This window comes from Poecile atricapillus, chromosome 4, assembly GCF_030490865.1.
Source record: "Poecile atricapillus isolate bPoeAtr1 chromosome 4, bPoeAtr1.hap1, whole genome shotgun sequence".
NCBI lineage: Eukaryota > Metazoa > Chordata > Aves > Passeriformes > Paridae > Poecile > Poecile atricapillus.
Window position 1 is genome coordinate 47,686,854 of NC_081252.1, and position 25,506 is coordinate 47,712,359.

The window sequence follows — 25,506 nt, forward strand, 5'->3', positions numbered from 1 at the left end:
TGTATGGAATGTATGTGCTCACCCTTCTCAAAGATTATGAAGGGAAGGTCTGATCACACATCAGGAGGAAAACAGTCACAGTCCTCTAAGTACTACTACTATCTCTCAACTCCTGCTAGTAGGAGACAAGTTTCTGCCAACTCCATCTAACCATCTTGTACATGTCCTAAAACTCCTATAAGTGATATGGAATGTTGCATCTGCCTTGATAAAGTATTCCAAAATATAAGCTATTTTCAGCACTAGAAAGTACATCTTCATATCTTTCTTTAAGCAGCTTAAGAGCCCCCTATTAGTGAACATCTTCTCTGTTTCTAAGTATCTGTCTCCAGTGATCTGTATTCCCTCAAAAATTAATCTGAACAACTGGCATGCATTGCAACTGCATGTATTAGTATGACTGTGGACTGCTCCCTACCAATCCACATCTCTTCTTCCCTTCCTCTTTACACCTTGCTAATTCCGAAGAATGTGAATTAGTATATACACCATGTAAATAATTAAGGTTGTCCTTTGAAACAGGTAAGCTGGCTAAGAGCAGCTTCAAATATGGACGTCAATCTTAAAGACACAATAACTTTATTTTTAAAAGTTAGTCTGTGATATCCTAAGTAAAACATTACCAGTAAGCCTGTGCTGCTGTCAGAGCATTTTGAATAAAGTTTCTTTAGTTCCCAATGTACCTGGAACTTTGAAGACAGTCCTTCACATTGGGAAAAAAAACCCAAACAAAACTACCTTCTATAGCAGAAGAACTTAACTGAACCACTGCAATCGGAATTACTCTGGTAGATGACAGAAGCTTCTTCAAAGAATACTGTTCTTTATCAATATATAAACTAAATAATTGAAAGAAAAATTTGATAATAAATGAAGTCTTTTTCATCTCATCTTGTGTCTGCATTTTCATTTCTTTCAATTATCTTTGCTTTCTTTTTACATTTTGGAACCTTCTAGAACTACAAAATCTACTGATATTCAACCTGTTAAGGTATGAAGAGAAATATGAAAATATATATTTGAAAATAATACCAATTTAGGTATAGGATTTTAACATTAGATATTTTTATTTTTTTTACTGCAATTAATTACTCCATCAGGAACAGGAAAATTGTGAAAGAATGAACTTAATCAGTGCTTTAAGCATTTTTGCTTTCCTGAAGGCAGATAGATCGGCAGGAGAAGAGATAAGGTAACTAAGAACAGCAAAGTAAAAATAACCCCAACTTTAGCCTCATTCTGTAAGATTAATACAATAGCCCAAACTTTCATGTAGTATGAAATATGTATTATCAACCATGAACCTTGCCAAAATCAGTAATACTCTGACAGAAGTTTCCAACTTGTAGAGCTCTTAGCACAACTTCCAAAGTTGATCTAAACACCACTGTACAAATTAATTTGGGATCTTCCTGTCAAAAACAGTATGTTTGTTATCAGACTCTTGAGTGATGATAACAAGGAAAACAGGCAACTTTATAAGATTTGAGATACTGTTAACACACCAAAAGAAGAACTATCTTCAGTAATAAAATTTGCAACCATCACAAAATATGGTCAATTTTGTGTGATACCAACAAGGTATATCTTTCAGCAGAGCCACAATTCTGCCTACACAGCATCGTCCAGGCACTTAACATATTTGATCTTTTTTTTTACTTTCTAATAAGGACTTATTAGATCTTAAGAATTATTTTCTTACACCTGAAATATTTGAGTTTTCTGGTGAAACCTTAAGTTCCATCAATCTTTAATGCTAACCTATACATTAGAAGATCAAAATTTAATTTAAGCAAAATACAAATATTACTTCAGAATATCTAAATGCAGTAATTATTCATAAGATTACCTATACCCTTTAGTTGAGATAACACATCATTCTTGTAGAAATTATCTCAAATAATAAGTGAAATACCACTAACAATGACCAGTAAGTCAATGGAAATGAAAAGATAAGTCTTCAAAGCTCTCAACAGTCCATCAGTAGTGGTAAAGCCCTTGATTAATTTCAGTGTAAATACTAACAATATTGAAGTGGGCCACGTGAAAGATTAGCACAAATTTATTACCATGCAAATATGCTCTATACTTCTGAATGCACTGGTATTCTGTGCATTAGCTAGCCCATAGAAAAAAATATAATATTTAAGAAATAAAAGTAACAAGCCCATGAAGAGCTGCTCAAACCAATTCTCAAAGACAGGGCTTGAATGCCTAATTAAAAAAGAAAAATTTAAAAAATAACAACAATAATGAAAAATAAGATTCCTACAATGGTGACCACAAATATCATTTGTATTTGTATTACCATAGGTATTTGTATATTACACAGTGTACTATTTTTTATTCAGTATTTCATATTCCAGAGCTAAACTTTGATGTACCAACTGTTTGGTAATTCAACATACCCCAGAAAGAAACACATATTTTATGTCAATTTATTAAAGAGGAGGTAAGAAATGTGTTTGAAAATTACTTTTTTTCTCGGAAATGCTCATAACAATCTCTGAAAGACACCAGAGTGTTATTTCATACTGTATCAGGACTGACAGAAACATTCAGAATTTATTTTAACAGTCTGACATATTTATCATTACATTAATATCAAAACTGTATTAAAAAGTGAATTTCAGTACATGCAATGAGAAATTGGCTACACTACAAAAGCACTGATAATAGTGTTATCTCTTCTGTTCCAGCAAATATAACCTCAAAGAGGAAGCTTCCCTCTATTGACAATTCAAAGCCTTCTTGAGTATTCACATTATGACTCTGACACTTGCATGACTGATAAGAGACAAAGTCAGAAAAAGTTTGAAGGTCATTCTTTTGTCTCGCTTAAAACTGGTATTTTTAATACCTTCTAGCAAGCCTTTTCTGGGAAACTCTTTCTTTGGAAATGCTCTTTTTTGGGTAGATATTAAAATGCAACTACTGCATGACGGAAAGTATTTTTTTTTCTTTTAACTTGCCATATTAAAATAAAAATTTAGGGAATAATAGAACTGACCTTTAAAATTAAAAGAAGCGGCACTGCTATTAGGAAATACACCTCTACATACAAAATGTTTGCTAGTTATGTTAAAAGATTAAGCTTTTGAAACTGATTATGTCTAGGCTCTAAGTACCAACTTGAATATGTATTTTCACTCAAATTTCCAAAGAGTTTTAGAGAATTTTAAGAATATTAAAGGACTGAAAATTGTGTTGGAAAGTCAGGGGAAACAGGATAAAAAAATATTTCTATAGTGTGACCTGTTAAATACAGAAAAATGGTATTCACTACATGTTAAAAAAGCAAATTATAAATTATTATAAAAAGCAAATTATAAATTATTAGTAGTATATTAAAAATGAATATATGGCAAAGAGGCCAGGGGTCAGCCACTGTATTACTTCAAAAAATAACAGATAATTCACATCGAAATGTTTTTTATGTACAAAAGAAACAACATATTTTTAAATTATTATCACACATAAACAGCATTTAAGTTAGTTTTAAAGTTTGTCAGTTTGAGATGAAAAATTAAATTTGATAATTTAACAAAACTTATATCAAACTTGTCTCTAAAAGACCTAAAGTAAGTCAAGATGTTAAATTGAGATATCCATTAAAATTATTGTGAATCTGAGTAAGCTATTAATTACATATAGACACCCTCCCCACCACATCAGTTAGACTCTCCTCTCAACACTGAAATTACTTTACAAATTTGGAACAAGGAAGTTTACCGTTTAGTATACTCATTTTCCAAAGACTTATTTAAAGAGGCATTTTTACTGTCAATAAAAAATTACAAGATTGAAGAGAAAGGATCTTCAGCCTAAGTAGACAACCTATTTTTGTATCCAATGTACAGTCTAACAAAGCCCTTAACTTAGGAAAGCAAAGCATTTAAGCCAAGATTCTGATGAGCCTACAGCCTTTGGTCTTTTCAAGAAATAGAGAAAAGAGCAGTACAATGCTACTAAGATAAAAGCGGACAGAACTCAAAGCTGTATCTTAGCTTTTGTTCATATATACATATATCAGCAATATATCAACATATATACATATATCAGCAAGAAATAGACATATGTCATACACATATGATCTTTTTAAAACACGCCTGGTAAAATATAAGACACCCCTTCTCTTAGGAACAGGCATATCAGATACAAATCTGTGATTGAAATGAGCTTCATGGAGCTAGAGCCTCTTGCACAACATCACTCTTTGTATCAGAACAAATTTCAAAATTTGACTGGAAGAACATCACAATCACTGATATAAAGATGCTTATGTTGAGCTGCTGTGGACCCAAAGACTATATCTGAATTAGCAAGTAATGCATATTAATTCTTCAAACCCAATCTACACTCTACACACATCTCAAACAGTTCTATTTCACACTAGTTCCTCTTTGGTCCAACAAACTGAACAAACCCAGTAGCATCTGGGAGCACACAGGCAAATTCCTAAAGTTCACCTTCTGCAGTATTTCACGCAAAAGGATCATAGGTAATGTGCCCTCTGTACTGTAAACTGAAGTACAGAAGCTGTGAATAAAGGTGGCACGAGCATCAAAAGAGCAACCCTCATCTGAACTAGGCACTGATGCGAGTGAACATTTCACACTTTGGAGGAGGACAATGAAATTGAGAGGTAACTGGGACCCCACTCACGGAGAAGGATATTACAGAGTGGAAGAATTAAAAAATATTCATAAATAGAACTCCTTGTAGTAGACAAAAGACTAAATTTTCTATGTAGAGTAGAAACAGATACTACTAAGAGCAGATTCCATTCTCAATTACCTATTGATTCCACAAGAATTAATAATATTTTAAGGATGCTTTTGATATAAAAAGGGGCACTGTAAAGACACAGGAAGCACAAAATAATTTCAGGTAAAACGACCTGAGCTATTTCAGTAAAATAAACTGAAATAATAATAGTAACACATTTTAAATATTCAATTTAAGATTTTTACATTTTAAGAGCTCGAATGAAATGAAAAATTAACAAGGGAAATCATGCATACTAGAAAAATCTGGTGAACTGAGTGAGTCACAGACTAACCATTAAAGTTTCTTAAGTAATCTTGAATCTATATCCCATGCATCTTAAAAATAAATAAGCAAGTAAATAAATTATTGACCTTTTGGAGAAGAATTCCAGAACTAACTGATGAACAATTCCATATGGAATACGCTGAACAACCAGAGCTCAGAAAGAATGGAAAGAAAATAACTAGCAAATACATTTCCCTCTTAAAAGCTCAAGAAACTTAGGGACAAAATAGAAGCCGCCAGGAGACAAACTGAGGCGGCCCCATAAATGAAATGCAAACAGGTAGCACACATTTCAGTCATTAAGACAGAGAAAAAGCAAAAAAGAAGTTAATATGCAGTAAATAGTGATAATAATCAAGTTTCCTAATTCTAAGAGTGTTTTTGATGAGTAAAAATGAATAGAAGTGTCCATAGCTGACAGAATGCATCTATACCACATAAAAAGTTGCAGGAAAACTCAAAAAGCAGAATTCCAAAACTAGTACATGAATCTTAAAACCCAGTAACAATTTTATGTCTCGATTCAAGACAAAGCTATCTGCCCCTGTTAGTGCAAATCCACAGAAGAGCATACACAGAAACCAAACAAATCCTGAAAAGAAGTAAGTAGAATTTCAGTAACAGGAAACGTTACTAAATAAATTTTGAAATAAAGAACAATTAAACATGCGAAGGAATGTGAAAAATGAGATGAAATACAGCACACTTGACCCTAAGAGCCTCCAGATCCATTAGATAAAATCTTTTTTTGAAAGTAATTAATGCTCCTGATGAAAAAAAACCAATTGCTACTATTTATCTGGACTTCGGCATTTCATTCTGTTATGTTTAAAGATGTTAAAAAAAGGGGATTAAAACAATTTCTATAAGCAGTTTGAATAACTGGCTCAACTGGAGACAGAACAGGCTGTTAAAAATATATATAAAGGAAGTCTATATCTTGGGACTAATTTATGAAATTTGAAATTGATGACTTGGGTGCAAAAATTGGTACTAATGAATTTAGCTGAGGTCAGAAGGGAACGGACATAAAAAACCAGTACTTTACACAGGAAGAATTGAAAGTCATATGTGTCAAAAGCCAGAAGGATTTCCACAAATTCTGTTCTCATTGTATGAAAAGAACTCAGACAGGAAAAAAAGTACTCATTTCATAAGTATGGACTGAATGTGATTCATTACTGTGATCAAATAATTAAAAATCAAGGTACAAAGTGTTGCATGCATGATCCATCCAATAATTAAAAACTTAATTTGAATAGAAAAGGTGGTACAGTAGCACTGCAAAATGAGTCTGAGAGCAAAATCTTAAGTGAGAGACTTTGATATGTTTACCCATGACTGGACAATGCATAAGGGCCCTCCTGCTACTGCATAATCAGGCACTACTAATTAGGCTTTAAAGGTATTTTTGAGATCACAGCTATATAATATGGTGAAGCTGACTCAATGAAAAAAAAGAAAAAGGGCAAAAGAGAAAGAAAACAATTTAAACAAATATTACGCATGAGGACTGAACTTGTTAGCTTGGTATTTATGTTAATAACCCAACTGAACAGAGGTCCATTAAATAAATCAGCAGACATGTGCCTGTCACTTAGACCAATAAAATCCAGGATTCTGCTGAAGTTATTTCTGCTTTTGTTTTGTTGTGTTTTTTCCTAGTTATCCTTTTCTTTTTCAAATTGCTGTTCTGTGTTTACTATTCCAGTTGTGCTGTCTATTCTCAGGATGCATCTTGCTCTGTGCTATAAACAATAATTCCCTTACAAACATTTTGGTGTCTTTTTTGAGAAACACTGCTTGCCACTTACATAGCAAGGCAATTGACTTAGCAATGTCTGCTTCTAAACATAAGCATTTATAACATAACAGCCATGTAAGCTATTCTTGAGCAAGTTCTAATTGGAACTAATATAAATCAAACTTTTCACCCAGTATCTTAGAATAGAATACCAATAGTTTAGCTTATGTCCTTTGGACATAACAGAAGAGCAGAAAGCTTTAATATTACTAACACAAGTTGTATGGTATTTCTGATAACATGAGCTTTATAGAATCTGCAAAATAGTTTTCAGATTTCAGGGTATTTTACAGTGACTACTGAGAAGACAAAAGCATATATGTATACATTCATATTCTTTTATAGTTACAGTCATTACAATAAATAGAAGCATAACACCAACCAGTGAACATTAGGTAAAGAAATTATTAATCTGCGAAATGCAAAAAAGTCAGGAAACGAGGTTCTTAATTTATTGAAAGATTCTCATTGTTCTAAAGCTAGAATAGCTTTTTTTCCTGCTATTGAAGCATTACTGTGCCAAAAGAAAAATGAATACACACATGTTCAAGTTGATTTTCACAGTTGCTTTGAATAGGTCTACTGTTATAAAAGTCATGAACACCACCAACTCCTCCTCTGCTCCAAACAACTACAAAAACAGTTGAACCCAACAGTCAACTCCTGCCTTTACCAGAGCACCTACTTCCACATTCTGTTCATATGTATAACCATGCCAAGTACCAGCTTATTTTATTTTAATTGTAGTATATGAATAGGTTGTGCCTATCTGAGCACACCAGATGAAGTCAAAAGTGATTCCCCAGCTACCAGGGTTCAAACTGTTTAATCTTAATGCAGTTTTGCTGTTAGGAAGTGGGGAAAAAAAAGGAAACTACCAAGAACAGGACTCTTTTAAGTCTCAAACCCAGTGGAATAAATAACAGTAGATGCAGCATCATTAACCCCAAGAATAATTATAATGCTTCAAAAGAATACGTAAGGAAAATAATGAAAGTAGGCATGTGTGTCTATCCCTGACTGTAACATATATCTAAAAGAGTTGTGTGGCAACATCTATAAATAAAAAAAAAAAAAATAAAAAAAATAAAACCTAAAAAAATAAAAAATAATTAAAAAAAAAAAAATGAAGTCTTAGGAATAATTCAAAGAGCAGAAAAACGAAAAACATATAAACTGCCACTTAATATCCAGGAACTCATATTTATTTGATATCCAATAGGTGAGGTATTATAGTACCACCTTCCTTGCCTTTGAAGGCTCAGAAGAATAGACTGCATGTTCAATAAAACCTTTTAGTTTACCTTTTAATTTAGTCCTTATGTCTTCTTCTACTGTATCTTCCTTCAGGAAGTCAGTTAACATGAAAGGTTAGCCAAAGAAAAGAAATTAATGCTGGCATCAGAGCTAGACCAAAAAAATGTCAGAATAATTTTTGTTTCCAAGAAAACATACAAAAAGCATTTTATATTCAATAAAACATCAAGTAGCAAGTAACTATTGCCTTGCAGAAAAAAACCCAAAAAACCAAACATAAACCAAATCAAAAGTTCTTTATGTTCAACAAGAAAAAAACCAAAAACAAACAAAAAAACCCATAAAAAATTACTAAGGACAATAAAAAGGTATCTTTCTGAACCAGAGATTATGGGTGAATGAGTCCATGAAGGACTATCTGAAGTATGCTGCTTCATCCACGTTAACACACTCAAAAGCATGTTCCTTCCCTTGACATAGTTCATAGGCAGAAGAGAAGTGAATCTCTTATATTGAAATGACAGCATTAGAGCTAACTAGCAAAACTATATGGAAAGGCAAGAGCTCACCAACATAAAAACACACCAGCTCTAGAAGGCTCTGCAGGATAGAAAATATTTTGAGACTTTCCTAGTAGTCCACAAGACAATTCCCAACTGCTGATATTTTACTTCAGGAAAAAGAACATCTGCACGCTTGTACCTAGACTATGTTTCTACAGGGAATAGATAAGATTCACAAAATAATCCATCAAAAAGAGTGAAAGATGGTGTTGCACAACATGGAAAATATGTTTCTTTCCCCTCCTCTGCCTTCCCCAGTCTCCAAATTGTAGGATTTTAGAAGACAATTTTTTAATAGGAACAAGAAGAACATCTGTGTGGCTCTGTTGAGAGAGCCAAATCTATACAGAGAAAAATCTCTGACTACCCCAGACATAATATTTTCCTGTTTTCAGTGTGGACTTTGTAGTGATATCATAGTGCCACTTAAGCAAAAGTATGCTGTCAGAAGCTCTGAAAAGCTGTTACACTGATCTAAGTCCAAATTCTATTAAAGTCAATGTTAAATTCTAATTAAGAATTCAGCTAAATCAGCTTTACTGAATAGAAAGATAAAATTTACCTTGACTGTTCCTAAGGGAAATTAAAAACAAAAGACCAAAAAAAATTAAAAGGTAAAATTAAAAGAATTCTGTGGATGGTTAAACACTGGAATAGGCTGGGAAACCATGGAGACATTCAAAATTCTCTCAGACAAAGCCCTGAGCAACCTTTGAGCAAGCAGCTGGACTACACAATCTTCAAACTTAATCTTCCAGTTAAAATTATTTTAATAGATAAGGCTCTTACCATGTACATCTCTACAACCAGTAAAGAACCAGGAAGACAGAAAAGACTAGATTCCTGCCTGGCATTTAAACTGGCTTTACAAAAATCACTCTATTAGTAACAGAAGAACATGAACCAGTTACTCCCATTCTGGTTTTCTGCCTTAAAGTATATTCTACTGTATTGCAGTATCATTCTATCTTCAGATACTTCAAAAATTAATGTATTTGAGGCTTCCCTGATTTCTGACATAAGAACTGTTCTGCAGAAAATATTTCTTCCAAATGAAAGCAAATGACTTATAGTAGATCATTTACACTTGGCAAAAGGAAGGCAAAGAGTGGGGGCAAGGGGTGTTTATTGTGGTACTTGAAAGTGGTATTAGCGAATTTAAATTCCTGTTGTTACAAGAAGCAATTAAAATCTGGTAGGCCTTTTTAATTTTTATTTTAATTTATTGAATGTTATCATGATAGACTACTTCCTGCATGATTACTTGTTGAAATTTGGTTTTATTTCATGAGAACATGTTCCATCTTTACTCAGACAAAACAACAGCAATGGAATGGTACTATGTAAACTTCTACAGCATGTATGTGTCCAATAATTTACCATTTAAGAACACAGAGGTTCTAATTCCTCATCTCAGCAACACATATGTCCTGGCCATCTTCCCACCTCTTCCTTCCACAATAAAAAAAAAAAGAGTACCAAATATTGTGTAAGGTTTCCCTTTTCCAATGTCAAGGCAGAAACACTGGTTATACAGAATGCCAGATACAATCACCCTTGCAATCTCTAAAACCTTACACTGCCAGTAGGTAACTTTGACTAAATCATGACAGAAATTTTATTTGAAAGCTTTAGAAACCCTTTACTTTTTGTAGATTCTGAATAGATTCACTGCTTTGATAACCACAGGAAAGCTATTTCATTAAAAACACTCATATGTAATACACTACTAATGTCAATCCAGCATGCCATTATAAATAATTTACTATTCCAGTAAAATATTAAGATGTATTTTCAACTGTACTATGGCCGTGATTAGTGGCAACAGATGCACCAAAATATTGCTGTGATAAAAGTCAGGCCAATCTGGATACCTTATGTTAGGTACTGATAACAACCTTTATGAACTCTTTTTTAATCCAAAAGCGAGACAAACATAATAACGTATCTCACAATAAACTAACTTTCGTATGTGTTCCACTGCTACCATCAATATGGCTACTTTTCTAAAAGTCAGGCGTTACAAAGATAATCTTGGCAAAACATACTTCAAACATGCTTCCAGATACACTGAAGGCCAAAGGACAATGAATTTACTGTGACTTACTGAGAGTGAGTTGTTCTTTAAAAATGTTTCACAAAAAAATTCCATATATTTTAATTAGATTCATATCAGAAACCACAGAAGAATTAACCTTGGTAAGTGACATTTTACCCTGCTTAGCAGTAGAGAACTAGTGCAAATTAAGAATCCCAATATCCTTAGAAAAAATTTTTCAGAATATCTTTGTTTCATATTGACAAATGAAAAAATTATATCAGCAAATATTTTTTTAACTTCAGAAACATACAGATTGCTACATAACTGTATCAGCAAGAAAACTGAGTAAAGATCAGAGGTTATAAAACTACAAAAAGTAGGGAAAAAAAAAAGAATGAATAAGCTCTACAGTTAAACAAATATTCATATTTAATGTGGTATTAAAGTGTGTTCTACCTAAAAGATCTTTTAATATACAAACTGCTTCCTAAGGAAAAAAACTTGTGTTATACTTAAGGAATTTTAACAACCTTTTGAATATAAGAAAGAGAAAAATCCAGTTAATATAGTGGCAAATAATACCATCGTCCATTTCACAAAGCATCAATTTAGGCAGGAAAACCACATAATATCTGATAATAAAATACCATATTTTCCTCTTCACACTTAAACTTTTCTAACTTCTAGTATTTGCTCTTAAGAAAAGAAAAGAAAATTATGAACTTTGGAAACCATATTAATTCAGCATTTTAGATCAAGCTTGTCCTTTTCTCTGTTCTCATTTAGAGCAAACTTCCAACTATTTTAAAGATGCAATCTTGAGCATATTGCACAACAAAAATTGTAGAATTTTTATGCATAACAATAACTAAAAAGGCAGCTATCTCATGAAGAGATATATATATAAGTGGTCTCTTAGCGATTGCTGCTATTTGTTTAAAAGCTGATGAAAATCTAGTGAGAATTTTTTGCTATTAGGTCAATTAAATAGCAGCAGAACTACCTCTAAAGAAGGCTCAAACCCATGTAATTGCTTTCTCCATTTCTACTTCTCTCACCACCAGCTCTATACAGATCAAGCTCTGAATAAAAATTAGAAGTCTCATAAGACTTTACACAGAGACACCAACAGAATGTCCAATTGTCACTCTCCATCCCAGTAAAACAGGTTCAGATTTTAACATAACATAGTCAGTAAGGGCCCAATCCTAACAAAATTATTTGGGAAAAGGTGGAGAACTCTAGAAATAAAACCAAAGGATGTGTCAAAATAGAAGACTAGCACAGTTTCATAAACGTAAACCAGAACTGAAATAGCAAACAGTGCTACTGTGTTCAACTTTCTACATAAAAAATAAATGCTGTTCCATGAGGACCCAAAACCCAAAATTAGTTGATCGATGTAGGGAATAAAAGAACTACCTATAACAACCGCAAAAAAAGAGACCAGCAGCTTTATAGAATAGATCACATGGAAATATAAAAATATGGTTTCAAAGCTTCAAAGAGCGCAATCATGCAGTTAAAGCAGCTTAGGTAATCATAAACACAATGCAAAAGCCAAGAGTTTTAAGAACTGGTGATGTAAGGTGCACAAGATATTGGCAAGAATAAGTAGTGTTGTCTAAACAAAGGAAACAGATGTCCTTTCATCTTTTGAAAAACCCCCAGGAATTTAAGAACAAATTAAGTGTCATCTAAAATTACAGCAAGAACAAACCATATAATAGGAGATATTTGAGGCAAAGTTCATGAACACAGTGTATTACCATTTTCAAAGTCTGCTGGTATATCAGGCTAGTATAGAACTGAACCACTAACTTCTCTGAAATAAGAACTAAGAATCCAATATTTTGAATCTAATAATAAAACAATTAAGCTTGGTGAGATATTCTATGCATCCTCCTAAAACCAAAAATTTCTGTGGTAAGACTGTCAACAAAGTTTCAGACTATTACATACAAGTAATCCTTGCAAAAAACTGGCATGCAAATTTGAAATTGTTACTAATGCTTGACATTGGAAAGAAAGTGATGAGTTAAATTTCATCCAGATTTAAAGACAGCAGTTGCTGAAAATTCACAAAGTGTTACAGTGAATTATCATGGTAGAATAAATCTCACAGAAGGTTAGATAAGCACATTTATTGCTTCAAATTCACAGAAGCACAGATAAGTGTCAGAAAAATGAAACAGGAAAATGTTTAAGTGTTATTTGAAGGAAAAAAATCTAAACCTCAATGTGTAATAGGTAAAGTTTTATAGCCTACTTGTTAAGCTTCTAACACTTCTGAAGTCAGAGCTTTAAATGACAACTATACTGGTCAGTGATAGCTTAATTAAAGCAGGATCTTGGTAATCGTGTATTTATTCTTCTTTTAATTCTTAGAAACTAACTACTTACTGTCACGTACAAAGCTCCAAAGAGGTCTGACACATATGAACAAGGAGAGACAGGTGAATCAGAGGCACAAATAACTTACCTGAGGTAATAAAATGCATTGAAGCCAGGAAAGAATGTATGTTGACAAGCACAATACATTAGTAGCTAGAATTTAAAACCATCTTTACCATTATTTCCATTACTTAGTTGTGTGCACTAACATTCCCAAAGTAGTAGCACTTCAGACATGCAGGGTATGAGTTCACACACTGAAAACACAGACAAGCCAGCACAAATTCAGGAATATTTCAAAAGTATTAAATGTCTTCCGAAAGACACGCAATGTGTGTAAAGTTGGATAAGGTAAAAACTAATTTGTCACAAACAATGTTTTTCATAGAAAATATTTCTTCTTTCTGTCACTTCACAGAAAAGTGCAATAAATTTAATACTGTAAGGCAGTAATGAAAAATTCAAAATTTTCATAAACAGCATTTCATTGAGATTATTTATGTATTATCAAATCTATTTCTGAATAACAAAGTTCACAGATGAAATCCTGTCATGTTATGACATCAATATTCTGCTTCATTCTGGATAAAACACAGATCAGTAATTAATTTCAAACTATCATTTTTTGCTACTCCAATTAAGATATGACACAAAGAGAGCTTAAAATAAGTCTTTTCTTTAAGATGTAATACAGTTTCCTTTAACCAGTGATGGACAAAACTGAAAATAGCTCAATGGGCCATGACTTATTTAACAAAACCAACCAAACGAACAAACAAAAAAAAATCCCCAAAAAACTAAAACAAAACACCTTCCTGGTCATTGCAAGTTTTGTAGAGTCCATCTCAAGAAATCCCTGTAAAAGCAGTAAATATCAAGGAGCGATTAGACAAGGTCATTTTTACTTTCCTAGTGGGCAAAGAGATTTTATTCTCCTGAGATGTGACGAACATTTACTAAATTGTGAGCAGGAAGAAGCAAATAAGGTAATCCTTTAAAGGCAGCAGTAGCAGGATATAAAAGTAATTTTGGCCATAGTTAATGGTAGAAACTTAGTAAAGCTGATAGTTGATAGTTTAAATTGAAGGAGCATAGAGATACAGGAAAAAGCATTCTGTAAAGTTTAGCGGAGGAGTTACAGACATGATGGAAAATGGTACAAAGCACATGAACGTACTTGGCATCTCCTTTTCTAATTAAAAGGATCGGGAGAGGAAAGTAAGAGGTTACAAACCTCAAAGGTTTCTGTAAAAAAACGTTTGTGTAGCCTAAAAGGAGGAAACAAAATCTTTATTTTCCACTGTGTGAGGGAGCACATCCCTATAAAAAGACACAGTATCTACATTTATCTTTGGGCAGTGGGAATTGTGTGGTATGGAACAATTTCTAACACCTTCACTACAGCTAGGAGCTGCAGAGAGAGAAGTTTGAACAACACAACCATCAACTTCATTGCTCAAATCAGAGATGATGGCACCTTCTAAAGATCTGGAATTCCAAAACAGACTCTCCTTGCAACTAGATTTAAGACTCTGATAGACTTTCATGCAGACCTATGGAACTGCAATTATTTGCAACTGTACGCTCACTGTAGCCAGTGTCTGTCTAACATCGCTTCCCCTCAAAACAAAATTAAAATAACCAACTCACCACTTGTCCATTCTGAGGATTTTTATGTGCATACGGTGGTCCACGGATGTGATTCCACATCTGACCAGATGTCATAGCAAATACAACGCACTAGAAAAAAAAAAGAAAAATAATACATCCATTAATTTACTGTGAGAGACTGAACAGAAAACCATTCTGCTGGTTATTCTTGCTTTAGATATGGAATTTTTTTTCACTAACCAGACACAGTATCTACCTCTACTTGAATTTTAGGATAGGATCTTCAGATGCATTGCTTTCATAAAATTCTTAATGACTTCTACCATTCTGAAAATGAGTTAGCTCAAACCAGATTTTCCAAATCTCATTTGAAATAATCCTGAATTTTTGCACCATTTACACATCTACATGACAAGTACTTGTAGCAGCAGAAGGCATTCATTGCAAATGTTCTAGAAACAAGTACTAAAGATTTATACAACCTTCCATGAAAATATTTCTGCTTCTAAATCCTATACAAATACTTAGCTTACCTTTTGCTTTCATGTGACTGAAATTATATATAATAGAAAAAATCCAGTTATTAAAAAAAAAAAAAAATCTGTCTGATTCATTTTAGCTATCAGAAAAAACAATGGTTCATCTGTTGGAAAGGTTGAAAATTCCCTACAGAAAAAAGTGTGAAGTTAGGTGAGTGATGTGTGATAACTGTAAAAACAGACCTTAATTCTTGTAGAAGATTGTCGTGGTTTTAAGATCATACCGTAGAATATACCTGACAAACACCAGTCACACCAGTCATTAAGACTATTTTAAAGAGGAAAATACAGTATTTTTGATTACCAAGTGAAAGAGATAGGACCCATGTATCATCTAAATATGTCTGTTGTTTTATCAGTACAGATAATCCTTACAAAAAACATTTTAAGTACAGTTACATACACACATATTTTACTGTACGTCAATATTCCCAATAGCACTGTAAAGTCATAGAGACATAGGTAGATGGATCATGAATGAAAAAATTCATACCATACTGACCAACTAAACCAGGGTTTGCCAAAACCCTTTAGAGTGTTTTCTTTAAAGAACATTTAGTAACATGTTTGTGAAGTAAATATAAGCTAGCATGGCTCTGTATCTATGTAAATGCAGCACTGCCACCTCTACAAATATGAACAAGGCCTTACAACTGAATCTTGTAATGCTTTATTCAAATCTGTCTCAGCTTTCCTGGCTTTAGGTCTTGTTTTTATTTGGGGTTTGGGTGGGTTTTTGTTTGGTTAGGTTTTTTTGCTCTTGTTTGCTAGTTTTTGTGGGGGGTTTAACTATTTAGCCAAAACAGCAACTTTTTCCAAAGACCAGGTGACCATACCTAGTTTACATTACACTGGCATATTACTTTTTTCCCCCTATTCTGTTCAGGATGAAACAGATAGGACCAACATATTGATGTAGTACAGTTGTGATGAGATGACAGCAGAGACAGCCAAAGTGTAAACATAGGCTACAATGTGTCAGTATGGAATGACAAGAAAGGATGCACAGGAGATGCACTGGAGATTCCAAGCCTATAAATATTACAATAGTGAATAATGAAATACAGACATGGGAGCGTGTCAAAAACAGTTTTAGTGCTAAAAAAGAAAACAAGGGACAAGCATCCAACATATTTAAGACCACCTCCATTTACACTGTAAATTCTGATGGAAAGTTTTGTTGCAGATCGCTGAAGAAGTGCAAAGCATGAAACAGCCCCAGGTGGACCCTAAACAAAGGAGGAAGAAAGCAGCATCATACTCCTCCCAGCAAGGACTGTGGAATGCTGATAACTCACCATAATACCACATTACCCCAAAGCAAAAGAATGATCTCCAGATCTAGAGAGAAGCAGTGGAAGAGTAATCATGACATAAGACAAAAGCAAAGATACCAAGAGGTGCATACAGAACTACTTAACTGTGGTGTTATTATTGAGACTTCTCTTGCAATAGAAAGAAAAGATACATTTCAAAAACAGTTTAATTAACACTTTCTTGTAGTGCTACAATTTTAATTACAATAAGAGCATGTTCTTAGTTTTAATATAAAATCTGTTGCATTTTGCTTTTAACAGGATTTGGAATGTAACAGCATAAAAATTAACATGGCAGATGAAGACATACTGGTAGTGATTGCTAGCAAATGGATTGTGTTTTAATTAAAAATATGCAACAAAATGAAAAGAGTGTACAGTGACACTGCTGGGAAAAGAGTAACAGTTATTTCTATATCTTGCAGACTGTTTTAGCAGAGAAATTGATACTGCAATTTTGGTGATGAATCATGTAATAGATAGCTTATGTGAAAGCACACAAGTGTAGAAATTGAAAACATGGGTAACAAAAGTGAGGTGAAAGATATTTAGAAAGGCTGCAAAAAATAGCTGAGAAGTCAACAACTGAAAGATAACAGATGCATAGAGTATACAAACTGTGCCTTTCTGAAAGTGTGTTTTCCATGAGAAGTAATTTTTCTCATTTTTAAAATACTGTTTGTAATTTATATTCTCTAGGACAAAATCTGCTTCCATATGGAAAGATCAAAAAGACTCTACCTCATTTTATATATAGTCATATATTTTATAAATGATACATCTCCCAAATAACTGAAGATCTTTAATGCTTTAAATACCACACAGTGAGACAGTACAATATCTAACAAAAAAGTAATTAGAAGACACAATAGTGGGGAGAAGAAAATGTCAAGTATAAACATAACTGCAAAGCAAGGATTCAACAATACGGTTATTTAATGTGAAGGCGTCTTTCATATTCTTTCAGTTCAGACAGTTAGTGACCAAAATAATGAATTTGGTATATCACACACTGGATCTGCCATGATTTCCTTCCATCATGTTCCTTTTTATGGTGATTTTCAAAATTGCTTTTTTGGCAGCAGCCAAAATACATTTTCCAGTTTCTCCCTTGTCCTTTTCCAATCTCCATCTATTTTAAGTATCCTAAGAACTGAGCATTTTCACCATATTCCTTATGCAAGAATTTAGTATGCTACATATAGTGCTTGACATTAAAGCTCATTTCACTGTGCTCTACATTCTCCAATTACAATCATCTGTGTAAAAAAACATTGGAAACTACAGACTTGTAGTGTTTGTAAAATACGCACCATTATTTGTAGAACAGATGCATGCATCTATAATTCACACCGATACACAATGCTTACCATTCCAAATGGCAGTTTCCACAGGATCCCACACCCTGGTATCCGAAAGTTTTCAAACTAACCATTACTGTGAGTTGATTTTTCCCAGTTAGAAACTTTGCCAAATTAATTCCTACAAATGATTAACCTTTTAACGAGTTCATATTTATTCTCATATGTAGAGAAAGGGCACCTTCCTGCAGTTTTCTTGGATCTTGTCAAAGTTCAAAGAATGAAAACTGGAGTAAAGGAGAAGATTAAAGTTGAGCATTTATCTCTGATAACAATGCCATTTTTCCATAGTAGAGTCTGCATTTCAGCAGTTCTACAGAGAGGAATACTACAGACACACTTTTCATCCATCTGCTCCTTTCTTTCTCCTTGTCAGACTCGAAGAACTGCTGCATGCCACCTGATTTATCAATGGAGTTCAGGGTTTTTTTTCAGATTTTAAGCTACTTTAAGAGCTTCCAGATTTAGCTAGCTTATTCTGCATCTAAATTATAAAAGCAAGTGGAATATTTGGCTCTGTAGCCAAATACTGGTGTATTGGCTTGCGTAGTAGAAAGGAAAAGAACAATGATTTACTACTACATAGTATGGTTCTCCAAGACCAAATGCCCACAGGATTTCTTCAGTGGCCATTGAGTCCACCCCTATCACCAGTCCTAGGTGAGTACACTCTTTGTGTAGATAGATCTACTGCAGGACCTCGTTAACAAATCACAAGTGATGCTTCCTTGTGGCTTCCATCCTTAGTTTCACTAAGGGGGAGACTGCTTTAAGCTCAGCTGCAGTGCACCTGTTTGTAAATCACAAAGTTTCTAAGAACAAATACAAGGTAAAGTAAGGACCAGAAGTCCCAGCAGCACACTGAATTGTGAGAAAGACACAACTGCACAGGTACATAAGCAGAAATTTTCAACTGCTCTTGGTCTTGAAAACTTCGCAAATTATTTATTTGGGTTTAATACATCTCCTACTCAAAGGCCTAAGTTTTATTTAACACTGTCTGCTAGTTCATTAAAAAAACAAACCGGCTAGGGACTTAAAAAGTAATTTAGTATACATTTTGAAGAGAAGCTTTCTATTAGCAGATACTATACAAAGCCAATAATTAGATTTCTTTGCAAGTTTAGACACAAGAACATGGAAAACATTTCGTAATGTAAGAAAAGTCATGACATTTTAGATTCACGATTTATTTATGAACATAGTTAAATCCAAGCATAGGTTCAATAAAATGTGGACACGTGACAGCTAGTTCTACACTTTCTATATTGTTCTGTATATGTATATTCTAACCATATCAGAATTATTCTTTTAAAAAAATGTAATCCTTTCTTATCCAGTTTAGCCTTGTTTTTGCACTCAATGAAGGCTCTCATGCTATGAGAGCTGTACTCCATTTCTAAATCCATCACTTATCAGACTCTCCAATAAGAGATACACAATTAAGGGACAAAGTACAACACAGAAACAGAGAATGGATTTCTGTATTTTTAAATGTGCATCTCTAAAACCAATAACTATATGAAGAAAAGGAAATAAACAATGAGAATTTACTGATGTTCTTTTGAGATGTCTACCTAGTCACACAGAGAAGCCTTAGTTTTTCTGTGTATCTTTCAATAAAGCACATTAATTTTCTAATCCTCATTTCCAGAAAGGGGTGAAAAAGGCACTAGTAGCCATAAGACCCTCCAAACTCCTTTGGGCCAATAACTGTTGATGAATGTACTATGTGGTGTAAGTACTGAGGAGTGTATATGCACAGTACACACTTCTCATACCCATTAACTGTTATGAGAACAGTAAACACAGACTTTGTATCCTCATTCAAGTGACCTGTCATATTTTGCCCTATAGTGTTAACTCCTAGGCACCTGCCTTCTAATCTCAGCACAGATTTTGTCTTCCCTGATTCCACAGGTATATAGGCAAATCTGAAATATACACATAAAGTAAAAGTGAAAATTACATGGAGAAAACAACAGCTTGGTAAAGAAAATGCTGTCAAAAGACAGTCAAGCCAACAGAACAGAAACTCTCAGTACATGCACTGTTGTCCAAAATGAAGTAATTCCTTATCAAAATTGTTAGAACCTTGCATAGTTTATACCATCTGACCTTTTCTTCCCTCTGCTTAAGAAATGAAGAGTCATGAAGAGTCCAGATTCTTGTTATCAGCATAAAAAGACAGGAGACTGCAAATATCTTAGGACTGAAGTCCTTCGTCATCTTTGTGTTGGCATGTCAGAGAGAAAAATATCCATAGATGAATAGCAGAATTTGAATTGAAACCTGAGATAATCTAGAGGATAAATTTTTCATGTGATTTCAAAAGACATCTTTTGGGATATTATGTACTGGGACTCAGTCATCCTGGTTTGCCATCCTAAAAGTCTTCTGGGTAATGTTGCAAGTGAAAATGCCTAAGGCATACAAGATACTACCAGAGCCTGCAGTGCTTCAAAGAGGGAATGAAACCACAAATACTGCTGTTGTGCAATCTAATTCTGAGGGCAAACCAATTCAATGGTCTTGTGTCAGCTGGCATTGGAATCAACATGTGAGATCAAACCTGCGATCTTGCTTCTGCAAGTCCATCAAAACTATTAGATGCATCACTAAAAATTGTACCCCTAAATATTCTTCTAAAACACTACTGGAAATACTGTCTATAAGACACAACATTTTTATATCAACAGAGTTATCAAATTAACATTTCTGGGATCTTCTGTTAAAACAGCACAGACCCTTTATGTTGAGAATTTCCTTCTAATTTTTAACTACAGATCATTCAATCAGGCAGAGTGACACCATCCATTTTTCATACAAATAAAAAGTATCCAACTTTTTTTTTCCTTTTTTATAAGATTTGGGAACATAAAAACTGTTCAAAGCAAACTGAGAAGCTCTAAGAAAACAAGAAGGAGAAAACAAGAGAGTCCTCTGTTTGCAATGATACAGTTTTTAGACACTGAATGCCACAATCTCTATGAGAAAGTTTCTGTTGAAATTAAAAAATGTTATTTTCAGTATGTTTAGTGAATACTAGCTACCTAGAAGTACACCCAAAAACCATTTAAACCCCAAACCTACAGCTTTTAGAAAAGTACTTCTGTGCTTTCTCAGCTCCATACCATCTGAATAAACAACTGCCAATACGGAACAAAATAATTTTCAGCAACTCTGTTGAAAATTCGGGCTTTCTGTAGCTTTTATACATCTTTCCATGATTTCACTATTTAATTTGGTTTTGAAAGTTCAAAAAGGAAAAAAAAAATCATAAGAACATAATGATTTAGAATTAAATATTTATGACTTATTTATACCCTTCACAAGCACTTTCCTAGGCATTACTTTTTCTCTTTAACTAGACACCATTTTATCATTTTTTTTCTTTTAATGAGCTTTTATCAAAAAAGAAGCTCTAAGTTTTACTGGTAGTAAGAGAATCATTGAATAGAATGATTTTATTAGTGACTTCCCATTTTCTTTTATGAATCGTAACGAATTTGAGTCATTAACAGAGGTCATCCGTCCAAAAGTCTGCAATCTTGAGTCCCTGCTGATTCCATCAAAAAGAAGACATAAAATTAAATTGTATGTCTGTACAGGTCTGAATAAAACCAAAAGCATTTCTGGTAAATGTATGATCCTTGCAAAACTGTCACTTTACAGGGTATGGGGCTTTCACTACATTGTGAAGTCAGAACAATAACAATTTAAATAGTGAAGCATTGGCTCAATGCCTTGATTAATTATGATATACTTTCAGATTTAAGACCTTTTTCTAAAACATCCTTTAAGTGCTATTAATTTTTAAAGTAAACAGAATTTTACAGGAAAAAAGTATTAACAACAATATATGGCATTAATGGTATTTTAGTTACTTGCTTGTCAATGCTATCTTCAGGATGACAATTACTGAATGACATTAATACATTTCTTAAAATATTTGATTACATTTGGGCCTGTCCTCAGGAGTTCAGCTGAATGTCATTATAGGTTTTCTACACAGCAATTTACAGCTATGTTCAGATGGAAAATGTTGAGCTTCTGCTAAAGAGAACAGCAAACACTGTAAGAAAAATTGATGTGTTCATTTTCTCAGTTTAATTAGGAATTTAATTATATCTTCAACTATTTATTACAGCTTGTAGTAGAATTACTCTATGATTTGAAGAACTAATTTTTAACCTCTGCAAGACAAAAATGATCCAAACAAACATCCAAACAAACTTTTCATCTGAAAAGTCTGAGGAATGAAACTGAGATGAAACTGCTGACTCCAGAGATAGACTGCACGGTTAAACAAAGGAAATACCACTGATTACGTATCCTTATTTGATTTCTGACACAACTATCTATTTTCATGTGATATTATTGTTTTAATCAGGTTCTTGCTAAAGATTAGAAATTAAAAAAAAATTAGACATACATATCAAATGTGAGATTTCTGGTGGTAGAGCATCTTTAGAAAGTATTATCACTGAAAAATAATGTTAATGTAGAAAAATATATGGAACTAAATATGAATGACTGGGAGAAAAATGTCAAACCTCTGCTCTAGATCTCAGGATATTCCAAATGACATCCTGGAACAGAGAAGACATTCTGATCCTGGCTCTCTAGATCAGAAGGAATCTTCATTCTACTTGAAATCTAGTCTTAGTGGTGGTTTACTTGAAAACGTGTTCTGTATTCCTTCCTCAGTGAATGGTGCAGATTAATAAACTGCTTAAATAAAGATGTTTTCCTACACTAGTAGGAAAACCTATGACAGCACATGAGAGAAAACAGAATTATCAGTAACCATTATTCAAGATTAATGACAAATATTAAAGAATTCTGAAAAAAGAGCTTTCCTTAAGATATTATTATAATATTATAAGTTATAATCTAGATATAAAAATTATAACTCACCAGATACTACACAATTTTATCTTTGACCTTTGTAAGACAAAGGCTGCCAAAAGCCCATTAACTGATAACACCACAAAAACAAGATATCTTCTCACATTTTTTTTAAATAGAGCAGAATAGCAAACCAGTAATATGATATTGAAAAGGAAAAACCAGTTTTAGGATAATCTAAGTCTAGCAGAACTAAAATGCACAGAACTATAAAATAGCCCAGGTTGAAAGAGACCTCAAAAGACAACTGGTGACAGCTTTCTTGGGAAAGAGAGCCCAGAATGAGAAATAAAATATGAATGCTGATGTACAAACAACACTCACATTCCATCCAGTCCTAGCCATGTCCTTTCAAGAAAGGTTAAGTCATATTGATACAAGTTGAGGAAAAGTCTTTAAAATGATCAAGGGAATAAATAATCATTTAAATGGTAAAAGAATAGATGTTTTTGTTGTAAAAAACATGTGGATGAATTTCTAAAAAATACAGTTCTCCATTAATATAAGTACTAGTGCAGAAAAGTATTGGACTGGACTCAATAATTACAGACAGTATTCTAGTGTTGAAACCCATGCTCCTGATGCCACGTCCCTGAAAATTAAGTTTTTGATGCTGCTCCTCAGATTTTTCCTCATCTGTCAGTCACAATGATGTCAGAGGAATGAGGGCTTGTTGATACACTATAACAACAAGTACCATCCCTGGGTACTATTTCCTGTTTAAAACTGAGACAGCTGAGTAAGTTGCACATCCCACATTTTTCATCAGTCTACTAAGTAATTTGAAAACCACCATGTAAATAAACACACTGCAATACACTACTAAGCAAATTAAAGCTTCATTCTTTTTTTATGGTTTTGAGGATCTAGTTGACTAATATTTCAAACAGACTTGGCTAGATCTAGTCTTTTCTCAGAGCTAACATTAAGTTCATCCTATTCTTATTTAGGTTAACAAGAGAATGTTAAGGTCAGTACTACTGAAACCAGTTTTGGAAACAATTCCCTCTTTTTCTTTGTTTCTCAGATCTTTTAGCACTGTTTTACAACTATGCAAGGCTTTGGTTCTTTCTCAATCTTTCATTACTCTAAAGTGATATCAAACCACAATCAAGTCTGACATCAATATGAACGCTAAACCAATTGATCAATAGTTTGGATTTTATGAAAAAAGGGCAAGTTGAACCATAGGCATAAACATCAGTAACAATTATTGGAAATATTTTCATACTAAAGTTCAAATGAAAAACTGCAGCTTTCAGAGAATTCACTAATTTCCAGTGAGTCACTCATAGTAACTGATACTCTTATGAGAATTAGACCCAAAATATGGATTATGAATCTTTTTCTGGCAGTATCATTCTGAACAATGTACTAATGCAATCATTTTTTATTTACCATGTAAATAATGAAAACATATATGCTAAGATAAGAAGTTAATAAAAAGCATATTAGAAAGGAAAATCTGCATACCAGAGCTGCCATGGCCCAGCCAGTTTTGTTATAGATGAACTCAAGATTATTTCTTCGCAGGTATAATAAACCACCAACGAGAGATACCAGAAGAGCCAGTGCAATTGTACCAGAATAGTTAGGAGGCCTGAACACCCTAATCTGGAAGGAAAAATGCAAAAGATTGTAATAAATGTTTACATACAGATCATCTTCCACGTAAAAATAATGGACCACGTGAAATCTGGTTTCAGAGTCAGCACGACTAGCCCCTAAATATACTTTATTAAGAAAAAATAGTACTTTCTTTAATAAGCACATACTATGCAAAAAGTTCATGTTTAATTTTGAACTGTGCAACTCTGCAACATTATTTCTTCAACAGATTTGTAGACTGTGTCTGAACTAAAAGCAGCTGCCTTCAAATCTAAGTATTTTGTACACAGTTTTGTAAAGCACATTTATTAACCACTAATTATTACTACTTGTTTTTATCCAGAATTAGACTACATAAAATTTAACAAAGCAAGACTTTTGCAGACTGCAGAAGTTCTCACAAGTACCAAAAATGTTATTTTTTTTTAATGTGTGGTAGAACCCTCGCTTGACAAAGAAAGTTATTAAGGAAAGACAGAATTTATCATCAACCTGTCTCAAACCACAAAGATACATTTGCCTTCAACTTTTAAAATTGTTGAAAGACTTACATGAACATCTGTTCTGTCAGCTATCCATTTAGCTAGCTGCTCAGCTGCAAATCCAATTCTCTGCAGGTCAAATGTGTCAGCTCTCTTGGGTTTACCCTTCGGAGGAAAATGCATGAAAGTCGGAGCAGAGTTCATATTCAGCTAAAAAACCAAGAAAAACAGTAGGAAAAAAAATTAGTAACTATTCTCAAAATATAACACCACAAGATCCTCAATAACACAAATCTAATTAGCATAAAAATATCACTTGCCTACATACATTACAGTTTTTCAAACATCCTCATATAACAATCCTCAAAAAAGAGTAAAAGAGTGCTCAGAATACTCCTTCTAGTAGATTCTTCAGGATGTTTAATTATTTAGAATGTTTCAACCACAAGCTTTCCTATATAAGAGTATCTTATATTTTAAAGTTTACACACTCTAAGACCTTTCCTGTAATTGGTAAAACAGAGACCCTCATCCAACCAATCTATTAAAATATATTAAGTTATA

The 25,506-nt window shown here is 33.3% G+C and overlaps 1 protein-coding gene across 1 annotated transcript in view; it reads right to left on the minus strand.

Moving 5' to 3' along the window:
• The window catches only part of TUSC3 (tumor suppressor candidate 3), a 111,025-nt gene that overhangs the window by 37,349 nt on the left and 48,170 nt on the right, over window positions 1–25,506 (minus strand). The window contains exons 4-6 of the mRNA XM_058837938.1: window positions 25,012–25,152; window positions 24,326–24,466; window positions 14,765–14,854 (exon numbers count right to left, since the gene is read on the minus strand). Coding sequence (XP_058693921.1) covers window positions 14,765–14,854; window positions 24,326–24,466; window positions 25,012–25,152 — 372 coding nt within the window. The remainder of the gene's footprint in view (window positions 1–14,764; window positions 14,855–24,325; window positions 24,467–25,011; window positions 25,153–25,506) is intronic.